This window comes from Colias philodice, chromosome 3 (assembly GCF_061535455.1).
Source record: "Colias philodice isolate Cphi_HAF_F1 chromosome 3, ilColPhil1 Martin Lab GWU primary, whole genome shotgun sequence".
Classification (NCBI taxonomy): Eukaryota; Metazoa; Arthropoda; class Insecta; order Lepidoptera; family Pieridae; genus Colias; species Colias philodice.
Genome location: NC_143088.1, coordinates 3,491,549 through 3,510,955, shown reverse-complemented (window position 1 = coordinate 3,510,955; position 19,407 = coordinate 3,491,549). Strand labels below are relative to the sequence as shown.

The 19,407-nt window shown below is 31.4% G+C and overlaps 1 protein-coding gene across 1 annotated transcript; it reads left to right on the top strand.

Moving 5' to 3' along the window:
- Positions 1-9,709: 9,709 nt before the first annotated feature.
- LOC149489499 (lipase 3-like) lies at positions 9,710-11,371 on the top strand. Its single transcript, XM_089714951.1, has one exon. It carries the CDS (start codon positions 9,743-9,745, stop codon positions 10,997-10,999), a length of 1,257 nt encoding a protein of 418 aa, XP_089571077.1. The 5' UTR covers positions 9,710-9,742; the 3' UTR covers positions 11,000-11,371.
- Positions 11,372-19,407: the final 8,036 nt, after the last annotated feature.

Below are 19,407 nucleotides of genomic sequence, written 5' to 3'. Positions count from 1 at the left end.
CTGTTGATGTTCAATTTAATATAATATAATTAATAATATATTTATATCGATTCACTATATTCTAACACATAAAGCTACCTGTTAAGAATCAAAACATTCTTAAAAATTAACATCTACAAACCGAACAAGTGTGAAAAATAAATCAAAATAACGTATTAAAAGTTTTTTTTTAGAGAAATCCGCGCCTTGAGCAAATTACATAACAATTATTAAGGTAATTATTGGAACATTCATGCACTTAATGTGATCATTCTGTAGCGATAGCCACTTCATATGTGACGACACGCGATGCGCACAGATCAATGATCGATTTTGTTTTCATTCATAGGAAAGTGTGATATAGATTCATTAATAAGATAAACAGTATGCAAATAGGAAAATTAATATTCAATTTGGTACCTAAGTAAAGTGTGCATAAAATTGTTGGAATGGAAATTTTCTTCATGGGAAAATAAAATATCAAATTTCCGTCGTTAGGGGGGGGCGAGAGGGGGCGATGGCCCAGGGCGACAAATTCTGGGGGGCGCAAAGGTCGGAAGTTGGAGTCTCTTGCCTCTCCTGGTGCAAACATTCAGAAAACCTCAAGTGGGCGCCACAATATTTTCGCCCGGGGTGTCAGTGGCCCTTACACCGGCACTGATTATAATGGATGTAATGAGAGACAATATGAAAGCACAAATTTGATCAAGCCCATCGAGGATTGCTTTGATGATTAGTTTCGTATATAAAGATAGGATACGAAGAATCAAGAATCGATGACCTGAAAATTTTATTCTCAAATGCAGGCAGCTTAATATGACGGAACATCTTAAATTAACTCATAGTAGGATTATTTTTATCTCGTGCAGAAAGTCTTCTCGTTAGCCTTCTAACTTTGATGTATGTAAAAAATATACCGCATACCTTTATAATAGATAATAATTACATTTTTTTTTTTCAAGAATCGACATACATACGTCAATTAATTAATATTTCAATAATGATTAATAGAAAAAATAACATTAGTTATTTATTTCTTATATTTTTTATGGGCAACCACATTTTATTGAAACTTGACTATTTCTAAGTATAAAAAATCGAATTATATGATGTTTTTAATTTACGACGCCTACGTAAACATATGAGCAAAATGACTACGATAAACGGACTCGATGTCATTATGCAAAAGCAGTAATAATAGTGTAATTCCATACAATCAATGGTACAGATAGTTGAATAAAATTACTGCAGGTATTTGGGACAGGGTCCGAATGAGTCGTGGAGTCGTCAACCGTCCACGCCCGTCCTGAAGGTCTACTAGTTTGCGACGTGATATAGATTACTTTGGTCAGATGCGACATTATTGAAATTGTAGTTATGTATCAAGAGTTTGTTTTAATGCGGTATACATATATGTATATCGCCTTACATTGAGTGTTAACCAAATGTAGCGCCTTACTAGAGAGTAAAGTAGTACAGCCAATAGAAACATAATTCATAGTCAGCGTTCCCTAGTTTTATGTTTAATGTATCAGTTTCCAAATTTCAATAACACTCAATGGCACAAAAAGCATGTACAAACGGGAAAAGATGATATATTTACAATTTTCGTTTGAAATAGAGTATAATGCTCCACTAATATACCTAATTAATAATGGTTTTCAATAGAAACTCAGGAAGTTGCAGAGCACGTGCTAGACGATCACTTCAAAACGATCGGTTCTACGCTTGACCTTTCTTCAGTAGTTTCGGAACTTCCGTTGTAAACGCTCAATTTAGTCGAATATACTAGAGTCTATATGCTATAATTAGTCTAGTACCTATTTGTTTTCTAATAAATACGATTGCTTAAATTTAGAAATCGAAGACAATATATTTTAACAGATTTAAAAACTGCTCTACTACTACATACAACGTACGTTAACAGCTGTTATTTGTGACTGATTTTTACAGAATAAGTATTGTTTTTCTAAATATAAATAACACAAAAGTGGTGGAGTGGAGGCTTCAAATAACTGACTTAAACGTGATAATTGATACAACATAATCTTTGACACGCAATTTATCACCGATGTTTGTCTCAGTGCGGCGACACAAAATATTCACAGTATGCGGAAGACAGCCTGCAGGCGGCAATGTTTTACTATTTTATACGTTTATAAACCGCTAACCCAAAAAGAATGGTTATGCGTTTGACCCACTAAGTCTCTTTGTTGATAATAGAGATTACAACATTATTCAGAAGCTAATTTCTACCTGTTAGACAAGTTTAACCTCTTGACATGGATAACTATGTGATAATGGTTAAATATTTCTCTTGGTACAGGAAGTTAATATGATTAGCTTATTTGCAAATGTACACTCGTGTAACTATGAATTAAAATGTTTAGATCGAATCAGTTTTTAAGTATATAGTTTCCAAATGATGAATACAATTTTATAATCTTCACCGTGCGGTGTGTGAAAATCTAAATAAGTATCTAATTACTCAAGCATTATCTTCATGGCTTATAATCATTATTTACGTATATCTCTTGAAATACCTAAATTATTCATAATCTACGCATATAATGGTATAAACAAACGTTAAAAAGATACTGAACTTAGCTTAATTTGAGGTGATGGGATATGCTTCCGAATGAATGTAACATATGTATAATCATGTAAGAAGTTTTTTCTTTTTAATGGTAGAGGATGCAGCAGTGCTCTTGCGTCATCTGATGGTAAATAATCACCGCGACCGTATGTAACACAACGAAGGTGTGTTTCCGTTCCGGGATATCGCGATTGTATTTCCCACATTCAAGACAGGGATACACAAATTTTCTTAAAGGTCTCTAATTATATTGTAACATCTTAATAGGAAGTTGGTTCAAAATCTGTCTGCGTTGCGTGCATTTAAATAAACTTATTTTTTTTTTTGTTTTTAGTATTAGTTTAAGAATATTATGTAGGTAATAGAACATGAGAAATAAATTGGTTAGTTTATTAAAGTGTCCTATTATCTGATTTAGACTTAGGCTTTATTAGATGAAGATGACTATCCCTATCTCAATCTCAATGATATACATTGGTATATCAATTTCAATGTCAACTTTTCTATTTATTATCTTTATTTTTCTCTAAAAACAATATCAACAGTTCAACAATTTCAATGTTAACTTAGTTCCTAAATACGTTGTATTGATTTTAAATAATTCATCGCTTGTAATTCATTAGTATAAATAATGTAAAATACATAAACTAATTAATTATATTTCGTTGGCAAACCAGATACCATCTCCAGCTAAAAAGGTAACTAAATTAAATGGCACTTAATAAGTCCATAAAAAGCAAAATATTCAGATTCTCTCTATAATGCTCTACAAAACGTCGCATATTCATGACATGTAATTACGTAAACATCATCAAGATTATGTAAACGAATCGAACCTTGCGTAAATTCTCTTGAACATCTCCTTATAAGATCAGCCAGATGCAACCTTAACCTAAGACAACCACTTACTTATCTATATTAAAAAAATAAAACAATTAAGGCTATAGAATTATAGGTATTATACGCGCCAACCTGTGTCTATACATTTTGAATAATTATTATTTAACATTCAATCTAAAACAAGTTTTGTTATTTAAGTTTTATTTCGTTTTTATTAATGTTAAATTGAAAATCATGTCATATTAAATGCATATAAATTGTTAATCGCTATATTTATTTTGTATGTGTTGCAGGTACATGTTTGTTAAGATCTAGTATGGAATTGGAAAAATCAAGATATTTTCCAGTTGCCTACGAGAATATAAAGTTAAATCATATCTATCCAGAATATCAGAACATATTGTATTATTTATTTATTATTCCGAAAGATACACTAGGTATTCATGAATCATGAATGTAATAATTGGTATTATTTTTCGTATGAACTCTTCTACTACATAAAAATGTTTTATTTTGAGCCGAATGAGTAGGTATTTTGTAGTGAATATAAATTAATCGTAAGAAATAAATTCATACAATTTAGCAGATCTCACTTTTTAGTGGAGATTCTTACACTCCTCAATTCTTATAGAGATGGTTCCAAAATATTTAAAGAAACATTGATCAGGAGACTATATTATTTATTAATTGTTTTGAACAATACCTATAATTTAACAAAGGCTATTTATATAATACCTTCAATGAAGGAGACTTAATAGGTCAATCATTTTTAAGGAAAACTATTTACCCCGTCATCATTATAAAGAACATCGCAATTATTTCGCTGGTAAATAAATTGACGTTTCATTAAATAATTTAAATAATAAAGGAAGTAATCGGCGAATGAAATACATCATTTATCAATACGAACGGTACTTGACGCTTGGTATGCGCAAGAGTCTTTGCGCACCAAAATGTTCGTGGTTACATCCTTCCAGACGTTTAAGTTACCTGAATTAAATTGATTGTAAAATAATACGAATAATAAAAGACGAGTCTAAATAATTTATTGTTTTATTTGTTATTTGCATATGTTTGTTGCTTAGCGCATAATTGAGTTGTATTCAAATCTTATTAATATGTATAAAAAAACACACACAATAAAGTAAAAAAATACTTATTATAATTATGGTGATGCAGAGATAAATTTTATCGGGCAAATTATTCAAGAACATAAATTGCAGTGAACACTGTTCAAATGTGTGTATTTTGGATCTATATCAATAACCTTTTACTTACAGATTGTTCTGAAGAGTATGAATAATATTGCATAGTAATCCTAGCTACAAATTTCAAACAAATTAAATTCTTGCAAATAACACGCTATTATATTTTGCGACCTAATAAACCTTATCTAATAATAATTTTAAAATTAGCAACACAAAACTCATACTTGCATACAATATAATATTAATTCTTAACTATATTTAAATAAGCATTTCTATAAAAAGAGTTGCGACAAAAAGGCGTTACAGTCGAAATAATTGCATAATAGTCTGACATTTAGCGAAGATGAGCGCTAGAAAGGTCGCTGTAATGTGCTATGTGTGCTAAAGGTTAGCGACCGGTAAGATCTCTGCGATTAGAACATGGAATGTCCGATATTGAGTGATTTTTAGTTATATCCTTTAATCACCTCGAAGATTTTGAATTTCGTATTCGTCTATGCAATTTCGCGGTATATCTACTCTACTCTACGCTTTATGTACTCCAGCATACTAGGCAAGGCTGACTGATGTCTGTTACTTTACGAAAATATAATGCGAAAACAAAAGTTTCAAAAGTATGAAGTTAATATAAAGTATCTACGTTATTGTGTATTCCTGTTAAGTTATTAATAACGAGCGATGATATACTTCACCAATATAATGAGGAATATTAGTTAAGTAGAGTTATGTAGAGAAAGCATTATAGTGATCAAATGAGAGCGATACACAAATGGAATTTATCTCACAATAAGTATTTTTCATTGTGTAACGTTCTACTAGACGACATGGTTAGTGACCCTGGTTTTCCCTTCAGACCACAAAGGAAATACTTGGAAGATTATGTTTTTCTGTGTTCGTATCTAAACACTTAAAAGATGTGTTTGTTTGTATTTCATAAGATTTAATTACGTAGTGTGAAATGATTGAGAAAATTTTTATACTACACGTAGGCTTCACTAACGTTACGGCTCAGATATCAGAAGCTAGGAGAGCAGTAAGTCTGGGCTAGCTTTTCGAAAAGGAATTCTTTTTGTCCATACCTACTTACAATAAACAAGGCAAATCTATAATTAACGACAATATAAACTTAAAGTATGTAAATGCATGCTCTCATGAGGCTATAAAGGTACTTGGCTGGTAGATGTCACAGGCCATCGAACTTTAGGTCCCAGGTAAGTTCCTACAACGGTTAGTTTTAACTGTGATGTAATTAAATTCTACAATTAAGTACCATTTAACAGTTAGAAGATTATGTTTATGTTTGTTTATCGTTCATCATCATAAAATGAGTAAGTATGCAATCGAATCTTATTATAATAACGATAATTCTAAAAATACTTATTATATCAATAAATTAATATAAAAAGGCATTAATATCAAGAGGGAAACGGCATCATAGAGCTATCTCTATGATAGCTCTATGATCCAGTTTAATTATAAAATGTCGGGAATTCGAGACTGGATTGAAACCAACGTGCAAATATCAAATTGACTTTATAATTATGTTGTATATCCAAATTCCACACCGATGGCTTCAATCGGTGAAAGAATTATCACCAGATTGTCATAATTTATTGTGTTATCTGCAAATCCGCATTTGCACTGCCTATTTTGGATAATGCCTAAAAGCGTACAGCTATTTTAAGTAAGTTGTAATATATTAAAAATATTCATTTATTTTTTTTAAATTCCATATTCTATATCACAGTAAATATATATTGAAAAGAACAACAAATGACACCTTACTTAAAAATATATTATTATCGAATACAAGAAAAAGTGTTAAGGAACTTTTTCACCTTGTACACAATACAAAAAGTTGTCTTTTTACTAGGCATAAACTTGTTTTCAGTTGATATGGATATTTGCAAGGCAGTTCCGGATTTGCATTATAGGAACTTGGCAGTCTCGCCTGAGGTCGACGATGTGTGAGCCTTATATCCAGAAGGTGGTCTTGTTACTTTTATGCTTAAAAGGATAGAATTATAGAGGTGCTACTTGCTAGATGGAAATTAAATGCAATACAAATTAAATACTGTCTATCATTTTATGTGAAACAAGTATGGCTACCGTTGAATCAAAAATGATAAAAACAATATAATCATAAATAAATTAAATTAAATAAAGAAATTGCAAGACTATGCGTCTAATGGACAAATAAATAATAAATTGAATATCATACACGTTTAGTAAAATTTTAATATGTCACTGAATTTTATTCATCTTAAATTGTTGCAACTTGCACGGTGTCAACACCATATTATGATTGAAATAACTCAATCTTTACAATTTAATAACTCTACCATAAAAAATGAATGGGTGAGATCGATGAAACTTTGTTTTCATTCGACTCCGAAGAAAATGTATAAAATATTCTGTAGTATGTAGGTACCGTATACCGTATATATGTATACCCATATTTTGCACGCCTCATAAGCGAAGCGTTGAGGTGGGTACTACTGTCACTTCGCGCAAAACATCTGATTTTTCAAACTTAAAATGTCTTTATGTATCATACATTGCACTTGTAAGATAATACATACACACACATATTAAGAAAAAACACTATTTTTAACGTTCATGATATTTTTGATGTCATTTTTGTTATTTAAACTACTTAAAAAACAGTTTAAAAAAGTTCTGTCTTGGACGTCCGTGTGTCTGTATGTGCGGATCCTTTTTCTTGTTAACACGATAGCGACCGAAATACTTTACTAATCGAGTCTTTTTTTTCTCTTACGCTTGAGTATGCTCAGGAATAGAACCCTTTCATTTTTCAGGGTCTGATTCGATGTGGTTTAATTGTTATTAAATAAACAAAAATAATAATTAATAAATATTTATTAAAAAAAAATATGAGGCGTGCACTTTTGGATTTTCCAAATTATTTTTTAATGTTACAGCGGAACTAGATAAATATTAATATAATCCATTCATTTTGTTTAAAGTCATTTTGCTATTATGGTAAGTAAAGACCTTCAAAGGACTAGACAAGATGCATTATTACGGAAATTATAATTGCATGTGACAAATATGGAAACTGTCTACGATTCTCTCGTTTGCAGACTTAGTAGTTATAAATATTATGCTTATGGATTGCATATCCTGATTCCCATAATAAAAAACTTTAAAGTTATTTTATACATATAAATAAGTATATATTTTTATATATAACTGACCCGCTTAGCAAAGCTTATGTGCGGATGTATGTCTATAACACGTAAATAATGTTATAAAATGAAAGAATTTCAACTTTACTCAATCCTAAATATCGTTACGGATACATCTCCCACAATCAAGGAATGTCGCAACTTTTGATGTTAGTTTGAAATTCTTATAGGACTTGATACATTCTATAGCTTATCAATACAGGTACAGAACTACAAAATATAAATGAAAACACATAAAATAATAAAATGCAATTAAATAATCCAAAAAAAATATACAAAAAACGATCAAAAAAGGCGCCAATAACATCGCTGCCATAGACTTCATCGGAGCTTTAAAGTTGTCTGCATTGCCTTGGCTAGTCGGCGATCTTACGCGAAGGTCAAGGTATGTAAAACCTTCAAAAGTTGCCCTTTCAAAGGATTCTTTTATTGTTTAACCAAATATGTTAATAAACAGCCCCTGACATTGAACAGTAGATTTTTATTTATCGGACCGAAATAAAATCGATATTTTTAAAACTAAAGGTAAACTTCATGTATAGGTTCTGAAAACTTTATTTTACATGTTAATCTCATTTATCTATGTTTATCGGCATTGTATTATTAAATTATTTAACAATCAAAATCTCAATGGCAGCATTAAGTATTGTTTGTAGGCGGAAATGCAAGCACTAATGTACTACAGTACTACATTTATACGATTTCTAAGTGTGTGTTGCCTTAAAAATAATATTTTATAACCATTTTATTAAATGATCAATCAGTTGATTGGTTTTAAACAAAATTAATTTCTCAGAAATCAAGAATAAATCGAATTTAAACGCTCTGAAATCTAGAGAACGAATTTTTCACTTCTTCAAATTAAGAAGAGTAGAAAAACCAAGGTCCTCTAATAATAATTATTATTAATAATACACACGTTAACTAATCTATTTCACACTGTTGCATTTGAATGACAAATAGGAGGGAGAGGAAATGTCGCTCTATGTAGAATATATTATGGCTATAAAAATAATATCGACAAGTTCTTTGTCATTTATAATCTGACTCCTGAAGTGGTCTTGTACTTCCACTGCCACAACTTAAAGCTCTCAATTCATATAATTATAGCAAATTATTGTTTTCAAATTATAATGTATTAATGCATTTTCACATATAAAAAGAGCGTGTGTGCACACGTGTCAGAAGTGAAACTTCTTTCGCAAGATTCAAAGATGCCAAAGTCGTCGCCTTACTCCATGACGTGACGGCATTGCCATGACGCGACCTTGAAATTTTACTCTCCACGCGCCTAAAGAAGTTTAACTTCAAAAAATATGATCAAACATGCACTGCAATGGTTTCCATGGCCTTGTTCTGCTAAATACTATGCACATTCTAGTCGTAACGATGACATCATTTGATGCAATCTGTGATTATAAAATTGTAAGTAACTGGATGGATTCTCTCGACAAACTTAAGATAGTACTTTTTGTTAAATTTATTAATCTATAGGGTATGAGGTGGAACAGACAATTGTAATAAATAAACGTTTAGCTTAACGTTTAGCTTTAGCGTCCTTATTTGAAACCCATTCAATCGAAGGTACCTAGATAATTTTCACATCTCATATAAACATTTTATTTTTGTTATTTACAAGCTCATTGTTTTGTACCACTAGGTATTAATGAATTTAGAAACATACATGTTATGATGAGTCTGACAAATAAATGGTATAATTTTCCGCCAAAATTATCACTATTGATGACGTGTTTTACATATTTTTGTACAATAATGATACTTCCCGTATATTCTTAAGGCCTTAACACTAAGGTCATTCTGATATTATAAAACTGAGCAACTGTTTTGCAATTAAATCATAACAATATTAACCTTAACTCTGGTAGGAATTCATTAACAACAAAGGAAAAATGTATAATGTAGTGGTTGTGTTGTTCTGTTTATATTATATAATTCTTTCTCCTCAAGTATCTGCTTCAAAGAGAGGAAGAATATTATCATACGCACTTCCTGAAAGCCGTCTTCTAAAGAAAGCTTTCGGTTACGATGAAGATACATACCTTAACTTTACTGAGCTTACTCAAAAATATGATTATCCTACAGAGGAGCATACCGTTACAACCGAAGATGGATATAACCTTAAAGTATTTCGGATACTCTCAAAGTGTGATACTGCAAAAGGATACCCAGTTATATTATTGCATGGAGTGTACGATAGTTCTGATACATGGATTTTTGCGGGCCCTAAATTAGGATTGGGATACATTTTAGCCGATAATTGTTACGACGTGTGGGCAGCGAACCACAGAGGGAATACATATTCACGCAGTCACATTTCATTGAACCCTGACACTGACCCCGAATTTTGGAATTATTCTTTTGATGAGCATGGAAATTTCGATTTGCCAGCAATTATCGATTATGTAATAAATAAAACGGACATACCAAAAGTTTATTACATAGGACATTCTCAAGGTACTACCGATTTCTTCGTAATGGGATCACTACGACCTGAGTACAATAATAAAGTTCATTTATCCGTTCACCTCGCTCCAGTCGCATGGCTGAAATATTTACGAAGTCCAATACCGAAATTAATAGCACCACAAACCAAATTAATTAAAACTTTATTGGACGATTTGGGCTTCAGAGAACTTTTCGCTAAGCAGCAGATCTTGCATTTCATTCTAGAGACATTGTGCCAAATTGCTCCAGAACCGATTTGCGGAATTGGTTTAACAGTGGCAACCGGTTACAAGCATGCAAGTATATCGCCGAGAACAATATCCGTGGCTTTTGGTCATTTGTTGGTCGGCGGTTCCGCTAAAACCTTGGCTCATTTTGGACAACTTATTTACTCAAAAAAGTTTCAACGTTACGACGAAGGAAAAGAAGGCAATATTAAGAGATATGGCACTGAGAAACCACCTGAGTACAATCTTACTCTAGTTACTTCACCTGTGCTACTCGTGTGCGGTAAAAGCGACTGGCTGTCATCGCTAGCAGATATAAACGAGCTGAGTTCTAGACTACCAAATTTAGTGGAAGAATATGTAGTGCCAGATCCCAGCTGGAGCCACAATAACCACGTTTGGGGTATCAATGCACCAAAGTATGTATTCGACAAAATACTAGGTTATTTTAAAGTCTATGATGATATGAGATAAAATAGACGAGACATAAATATGGAACGAGTATCTACAGCTAAGAAAGATTCCCGGTTGAAACCCGGAAGTGACATGGAGTGTTAACTTGAGTCATTTAATTGATTCAAGACTGAAACATTAAACCAGAAAAATTATAATACCAATGTCTTTACGTAACCTTAAAGATCACGAACAAATGTAAATTAATTGTTTTTCTTATTCCAAGGCGGAAAAATACTTATATAATAAGGACAGTCGTGGAGAAACGAGATTTTTTTATTAGTGAATAATGATAATATTCATTATTTTGATGGAATAATAATTTTACCTTGTTTACCTAATACGCTCGCCGATAAGTGCTCGAAACTTCGGGATAAGTAATAAAATGAATAAATCGCGTTTAAAATCCGTTAAAAAGCCTTTCATTTCTTCAAAATAATTGAATAAATTGAAAATAATAAAGAAAGCAAAACATTTACTAAACAAACTAAACAGTTCTTACTATCTTAGGAGCCTGGGTCGCTCTAATTTGTAAAATGTTTTAAGTGAAATAAATGATTTATTTATTTATTTAAAGCAAATACTAGTTTGCGTTGCCACGTATTATTCAAATTCAAGGACATCAAAGATGAAATAACTAAAACAATGGAGATGTTATATGTATCAAGGTTATATCATAGAGTATCAGAAAATGTATGAAAAAATAAATCAATTACTCACACAATACATCATTCAATTAATTGAATATCCAATTATCCAGCTCACAAGTTTAAGGCTTTGTTATAAAAGTGAAGAATGTAAACATAGCCATTGGGAATTTAAGTAAGCACTAAGCGCATCCAAATCTATACATACCATGGACAAATATAATTTCAACATACTAATATTATAAATCTGAAGAGTTTGTTTATTTGTTTGAACGCGCTAAACACAGAAACTACTGATCTGATTTGTAAAATTCTTTCAGTGTTTGATGCAATACGGGTAAAACCGCGAGGCATAGCTAGTTATTAATATCGGGGAAATGAGAAGTGAATTATTAATTTTGGAAATGTGAATTGTGTTTTTATGAATGAATTTGTTTGCAAGAACACTAGCAGTCTAGAGTATACCAATGTGATTTGTGAAGAAGTAAGGATAAAAATGACTCTATATAAATCTAAATAATACCTTTTTAAACCTTCGGCCGTGACTTCGCTCTCGTTTTAATTATAAATCTTGAATTCCATTCACATTCTTGAATCTATTTATATAAAGACACACTACAAATTTCAATGAAATCGGTCCAGCCTTATATATTGTATCCATAAGGGTAATATAGAGTAGTATATAGCATAATATACAGTTCTCATAGATAAGCGGGCAAAGAATAAGAGTAGAAGAAAATTTTATATTATACCGAATCTATACTGGAACAATTATGTCGATTAAAACCCTTGCATGTGTCGCTTTCCTTAGTTTATTTATAGATATTACAGAGCCTACAAAACAATGTCATTTACAAATAGAAGCCGTGTAGCCAATTTATGCATTTTATTGGCAAATATCTCTTTAAAATTCTACGCATGACGTTACTTTGCAGTCTGCATTGTTCCTAGTAACTGTATCGATTTATATCGAAGCATTTAAAATTGTAATCAAATTAAATGAATGCTTAAATTTACGAGTATGTTCACTTGGGCTATTTACCTATGCATCTTAATTTAATTGGCCTACAAGTCGTTTAGAACATTAGGATCTTTAAAATATGATACGTTTAAGAGATCTTCAAGGTCCCTTTATGAGTCAGAAACTGGTCTAAAATATATAGGTTTTATTCAGTCCCGGCAAGCGTTGTTCTACCATTTGGTAGTAAAAAATTGTTTACAACCTATTCTCAGAACTAAAGTACTGCCGAAAGATATCATAAAAATCAGTCAAGCCGTTTCAACGGAGAATGACAAACAATTACAGGAAAATTTTAATTATAAGATATTGTACTTCATACATAGTTTGACTGAGACTAAATACCAACTAAAAGTCTACTTCCTTCATGCACTCCACCTTCGTTACGTGTAGCAGGACTGGTAATTATTCGCTTGTGAATTGATTATTGTGACTAAGCGTGACTGTAAAAGTTATTAAAATGAAAACTTTTACGAACATCTAGACATGTTCTATAAAATAACAGGTATAAGTAGGTATTGATACTAGCTTCAACTTAAAATATTAATGGAAAATTCTCAACTTATATGAAATACATTCTGAATATCTATGAGTTAACGGAACCCGGCACCACATTTTGAATTAAAATGGTATCGCACCTTTATAAAATTCAAAATGAGCATTAATATTTAAATAACATTGAACGTTCCTTAATTTTATTCCTCGTAGACTATTTTAAATGAGGCTCTGCGGTCGGCACGCATCTGACATTTGAATGTATAGGTAAGTAGTTAGTCCTTTAAAATATAATATTATGATAAAAACTTTAATTTAATATTCAAGATGATTTGGTTCTACATAATCTACGTTTCGTGGATGTCTATCATCAGTCTTTGTCTGTTTAAACAGTCTAAACTTAATTATAATCTTATTTGAGTAATGCATTATATAATCAAAACACATAGAGTGAGGTCTGAGTCCTTAAAGATACAATAGGTATATGTACCTTCTTTATTGTTATTTCCTATTATGTACGGATTTAAGATGTGCATATTTATCACCCCTGCAACTGCCTAATTATACAATAAATATATCATAAAAATATGTTTTGAATTTTGTGAGAGGATTATAATAGGTCACCTAATACAAAATTAGCATAAAATCATTAGGAACTTGAAATCGCATGCCATTTGTAAGAAAAACGACCTTGACAGACAAAACGTAGTAGGTAATTATATAAGTGTTCAACTTTTTCATTATTATGATTTATAAAATCGCCTCCTCAAAAATCAATATCAAGGTTTTTGAAACAATGCATGAACATGATTCAATTGTTTATTAAATTATTTATTGTAAAAAGGCACGTGCAGTGTGCACTTAATACGGTTTAATACAGTACCTAATGCACAATACAAGATGATCTAATTAACATTAAGTATTTCTAACAAACAATAAAAGATTAATCAGTTCAATTTTTATTGTAAAGAAAATGACAATCTAGCGCATGATGAAAATACAATATACGTCCATTTACACCTACAAATTTAGAAGCAATAAAAGTGGTTCTTATTTGCGACATATTGTCTTGGAAGCTCTACATAGAGCATGTCTGTTTCCATAAGTCCTTGACAGCTTTATGCTACAAAGATATAGTACAAAATTGAAGCAAATATACAATATACGTTTAAAGAAGTTCGAGTTCAATAGAACGAATAGCCCAATTAAATCTTAAATATGCTTTCGAAAACCATACTCGGCGTATCCAGGTTATGGTGTGAATGTTCCACTTACACGTCCTATGGGTAAAAATGTCATAAGTATATGAGACTAGTGTAACGGAAGCGTGTGCTTCGCGTAACAATATGTATCGATATTGTCTTCGGCACATATTGTCTGCACTTGACCTTCTAACGGTGGTTCTGTGAACTGTTTGAGGGGTCCTTTGTTTTCTATTATGTGCAAGGATTTGTGGGGAACTGGAACATACAACATTTTAGTGACGTATATATCTAGTTTTCGGGTGTTCAGTTTGTTTTACTGTGTGTGCTGATTTGTTGTAAAACATTTTAGCGAAAAACGACTTTCAAATAATTGACGAGTATTTACTAGCGGCCTCTTAGTTATTATTTACTAAAATCAATAAAATAGAAAAGATGTACTGTACTTACAAGCGATGTAGAAATTAAAATAGACTTTACATTTTGAAAATAAAATGTACGATATTATTACAATATTTTATTTCAATGAAACTTTTTTCATAAAATAATACCTACATCCTTAAAAACTAATCACAGTGAATAAGTATATGTGTATTTCTCTATTTTTATACGTAACAATAGCGTTTAATTTCTCATTCACTTCATTGTGAGAAAACTTAATTAGCATATACTGCCCTGCTAAGCGCAAAAGCGGTATCTCAAAAAAAATCGTAAAATTGATTTTTATGCCATCGGATAGCTTTAAAAAATACGCATCTACTGGACTAAGCCATTTAGCACTATCTTGTTCAAAACGTATGAAAAAACCTTAAGAAAGATTTTTCTATCTCAGTTTTACCATATATCACTAAGGGTGTTAGAGGTATATTAATATTACGTAGGCAACCAGCCGCAAATTTAAATATCGCTAAAATTCTTAAATAAATACACAACTTTTGCTTAGCCGATAAGCGGTAAGTAGGATGAGTAAAAGTTTTTCCTGTACTATGGTATGAAGGGTTGTTTGGACGTTCCAAAGCCAAAATTATAAGTGCATACTATCAATTTTTTATTTTTCATCGGGATAAAAAAATATCATACTATGGGTTGATAATTGTTCCTCCCAGAACAAAAACTGGACGTTTTTTTCTTTCTTAATTTATATTATAAATTCTAAGGATATCAACGCCGACAAGATTGTCATCAAATATTTTGAATCCGGCCACACCTTTATGTCAGCTGATAGTTTCCATCATAGGGTAGAGCTGTCCATAAAACGCATGAAAAACAAAATTTATGATTTCGCAGATTTTTCTCAGGCAGTTAGCACTGCAGGAAAAAATGTAAAACTTAAAGAGATGAACATGCAAGACTTTTATGACTGGGATGATTATACCACACAATATGCACTGTCTCGAATTAAACCGCGTCCATATGTCAGCGAAATGGTTGAAGTTGAAGTTAAAAGAGGCAGTTTTGATATCACCTACAAAACAGGATTCGATCAAAATGCAATTACTGCTAGCATTATAGGAAAAAAAATTTTAAAAAGTCATGTCTTGCCTCCACCAAAAAAGAAAACTGCTCCGGAAGGAATTTCAAGAAACAAAAAAGAAAATATTTTGAAATCTTTTCAAAATATAATACCACAAAATAGAATGTCCTTTTGGAGAGAACTCCCTACTTTTGACTACTAAAATTCCTTCCAAAAACCGTTTGTTTTTAAATATTTTTTTATGTAATTTCAAATTTTAATAATAAAAAAACGTTATATATATACTTTAATTGTTTTTTTTTTTCAAATAATACATATTTTATTCGATAGAAAATACATTCCTTTTTGTATACACACATGTTTGAGAAGAGCTAACGAAAAAGCGGTATCTCAATTTTAATTCTATAGTTTACTAAGCGGTGTAACCGTATCTCATGAATAAAGTACATTATTATACATTTTTGATAATTTAACTAATGTGATAACAAATACACACTATATAATATATAAATAATATTTAACAAATAAAAAAAACTATACATAAAGTATATATATAACTATTTTTACATAACTTCAATTATCTCAAAACTCGCTTTCTTTGAGTTACCGCTTTTGCGCTTAGTTGGGCAGTATAAATATAAGAAACACACAAGATTAAAGTGTTCTTTCACTAGTCTTAAATAATAAAATCTTATTATTATTTTCACTAGGTTATTTATTATCTTGAGAGAAAATACAATCTAGAGAAAAAAATAATCAAAATAAAAAGAGAAACAATGTAGTTAACTTAATTAAAAATGAAATGTTGCTTCCGCTCCTTCAGTTGAAAATCGATTTAAAAAATAATCATCAGTTAATCCATCTCAATTTATCATTTCAAATTTATATGCAAAAGATTAAATGTGAGTAAGTATCTAATTTCAATTTTATATGCGTGCAAATCGCATCGATTTGAAGTAGGGTTGTTGAGGATTCCTCTTCCGCTTCCTCATAATGCGGAAGTTCCGCAATATTTTGGGTTCCTCAACCGTTACCGCATCCTCAAAAATTAAAAGAAAAAATTCCTCTTCCGCTATCGCTTCCTCAAAATTTAGAGGAAATTTATGAGGATGCCGTATCTACGGCAACGCACTCGCTGCAGCGCGATGGGGCCGATCCGATCGGGCGGCGAATTGCCGAATTTACAAAGCCTATACCGTGATATATGCCAACATTGCCCACTTTTTTAGAATAATTTCAATTATTGCAAAAATTTTCTATGGAAACGTTAATATAGGTATTATCTAAGCATATGTTTTTCTTAGATCGTGTGCATATATTGTTGTAGCAAACCCTAAGCTTTTTTTGATGGTGGGCTATGTTGTCAAATAGAGATCGCTACAGTATTGGGCAATTTTGCCCACTATTCTAACTTTTGTTTAAAACAACCTTCCGTGGTAATAATAGCATCAATTAAAATACTCTTCAAAAGTTATTTAATAACATATTATGAGTAAAAATATCCTGTGTTTTAGCCATCATGCACAAACTATCACTTGAATTTTCACCATTTTTTGCCCGCGAAATCACACATGATATTCGACGAGTTACAGCAAGTTGCTAATTTAAGTTAGCGACACAAACAATGGGCAGTGTTGTCAGACATATAACCTGTTTTACACCAAATACTATTAATGTTGCCAAAGTATGAAGGTATTTTGCAATTTAAAAATTTTCTTACGATTTGATCTTCGGGCAAAGATACCCTTGTGTGCAATGTTGGCATATTTCACGGTATTATATGTATACTATTTGAGTCACGAGTCGGACTCTAATAGATGAGCTTTTGTTTATACATATTACTCAACAAAACCTAATCTATCCCCGTAAAGAAGTGTCCTAAATGGATTAGCTTTTGTCGAGATATTTTCAAACATTACATACGAACAATACCTAGTCGAGTAGAGTCTTCACCATCACTTAAATTTTCACCATTTTTTGCCCGCGAAATCACACATGATATTCGACGAGATACAACAAGTTGCCGATTTAACTAAGCGACACTCACAAAAGGCAATGTTGTCAGACATATTACCTATTTTACACCAAATAATAATTACTAAGTGTAAAGCCATATTATGCCAAAGTATGAAGGTATTTTTGGGGGCAATATTGGCATATTTCTCGTAGTAAAAATATCAATATGTACAGACAGGAGAGTGTTTTCGTGTCTTATTTTAATTTTTAATTTTAAAGGTTTTTAATTTTGATTATAATTTTCTATTATCCTCGTCCTCATCCACTTCCTCTTCCGCTTCCTCATCCGCATCCTCTTCCTCAAAAAAATATCCTCATCCTCATCCGCATCCCCTAAATTTGCGTGTGAAAATTCCTCTTCCTCTTCCTCTTCCTCATAAGCACTTCCTCAACAACCCCAATTTGAAGCTACTTTACTAAAAAATTCATCGTTTCTATATCTGAGTCTTTTGTGTTACCATTGAATTAAAATGACCAAAAAATTAGTCAAATACCTAATAACATACAGTTCTGATTTCATTTTTCATTTTTATTTTCGCGAAGATTTTGGATAAAATATATATAAATTAGAACACATCATTTATTGCCTATATAATTTAAATCATACTATTTAACAACCAAACAACTGATTTTTTTCTATCGCCACTAGCAAGTCAAGAAAATTCGATAGATCTTACGATTGATTCGAGAAGCAATAATATACATATATTGTCATAATCAGACATAAGTTACATAACACAAACGCATAAACATTAGACTATGCTTTACGTTAAACAGTAATGAAAAGTTCTTGTTTTAGTGCTCTCACTTGCCAAAAATTCGTGAATGCACTAACAAACGCACTTGAGCCGCAATCAGAATCATTATGAGCAGTTTATTCAAATACAAGAGAAACGTGAAAGTGAATTATGTCTTATATCCGTTTGAAAACACGCGAAAATTATATACTAGTGCAGTGCATTTGAAGTTTTAGAAACTTAAGTGTTTAAATTAACGGTTACCCTTATAAGAGAATATGTAAATCGTAATGTGAATAGATTGTTTTCAATCACACACAAAAATTTAGATTAATAATAGGTATATAAATAAAAAGAAAGGATTGAGCCCATTATAATATATTACCTTCCTCCTCTTATCTCCAATCATATCAATACCATCTATAATCCTACTCCAAATTGGCAAAAGCAACCTCAAATTCTTACACGTTTGAATTCACGCTTACGCAATGAGATGAGCCATCTTATTGTGATTCCGAATAGATGCCAAAACTATGTACCTATTCAATACAGCAAAGTATAGTGCTGATAGTATCTCGCCCACGGAAACACTATGAAAGTATGCTTATAAGCTTTTTAAATTGCACGATAACAATACGACATTATATCGCAGGCTCTACTGCACGACACTTTTTTACTACAAGTATTATGCAATGATAAAGGACGTGTCCAAAAATATATGAACCAAAAATCCAGAATCGACAGGAATGAAATTTGTACCAATGGATTGGCATCGAAATATAATATAATTTTACCAATGGGGCAACTCTGAAATCGTTATAGTATAGGAGCTAGGAGCAA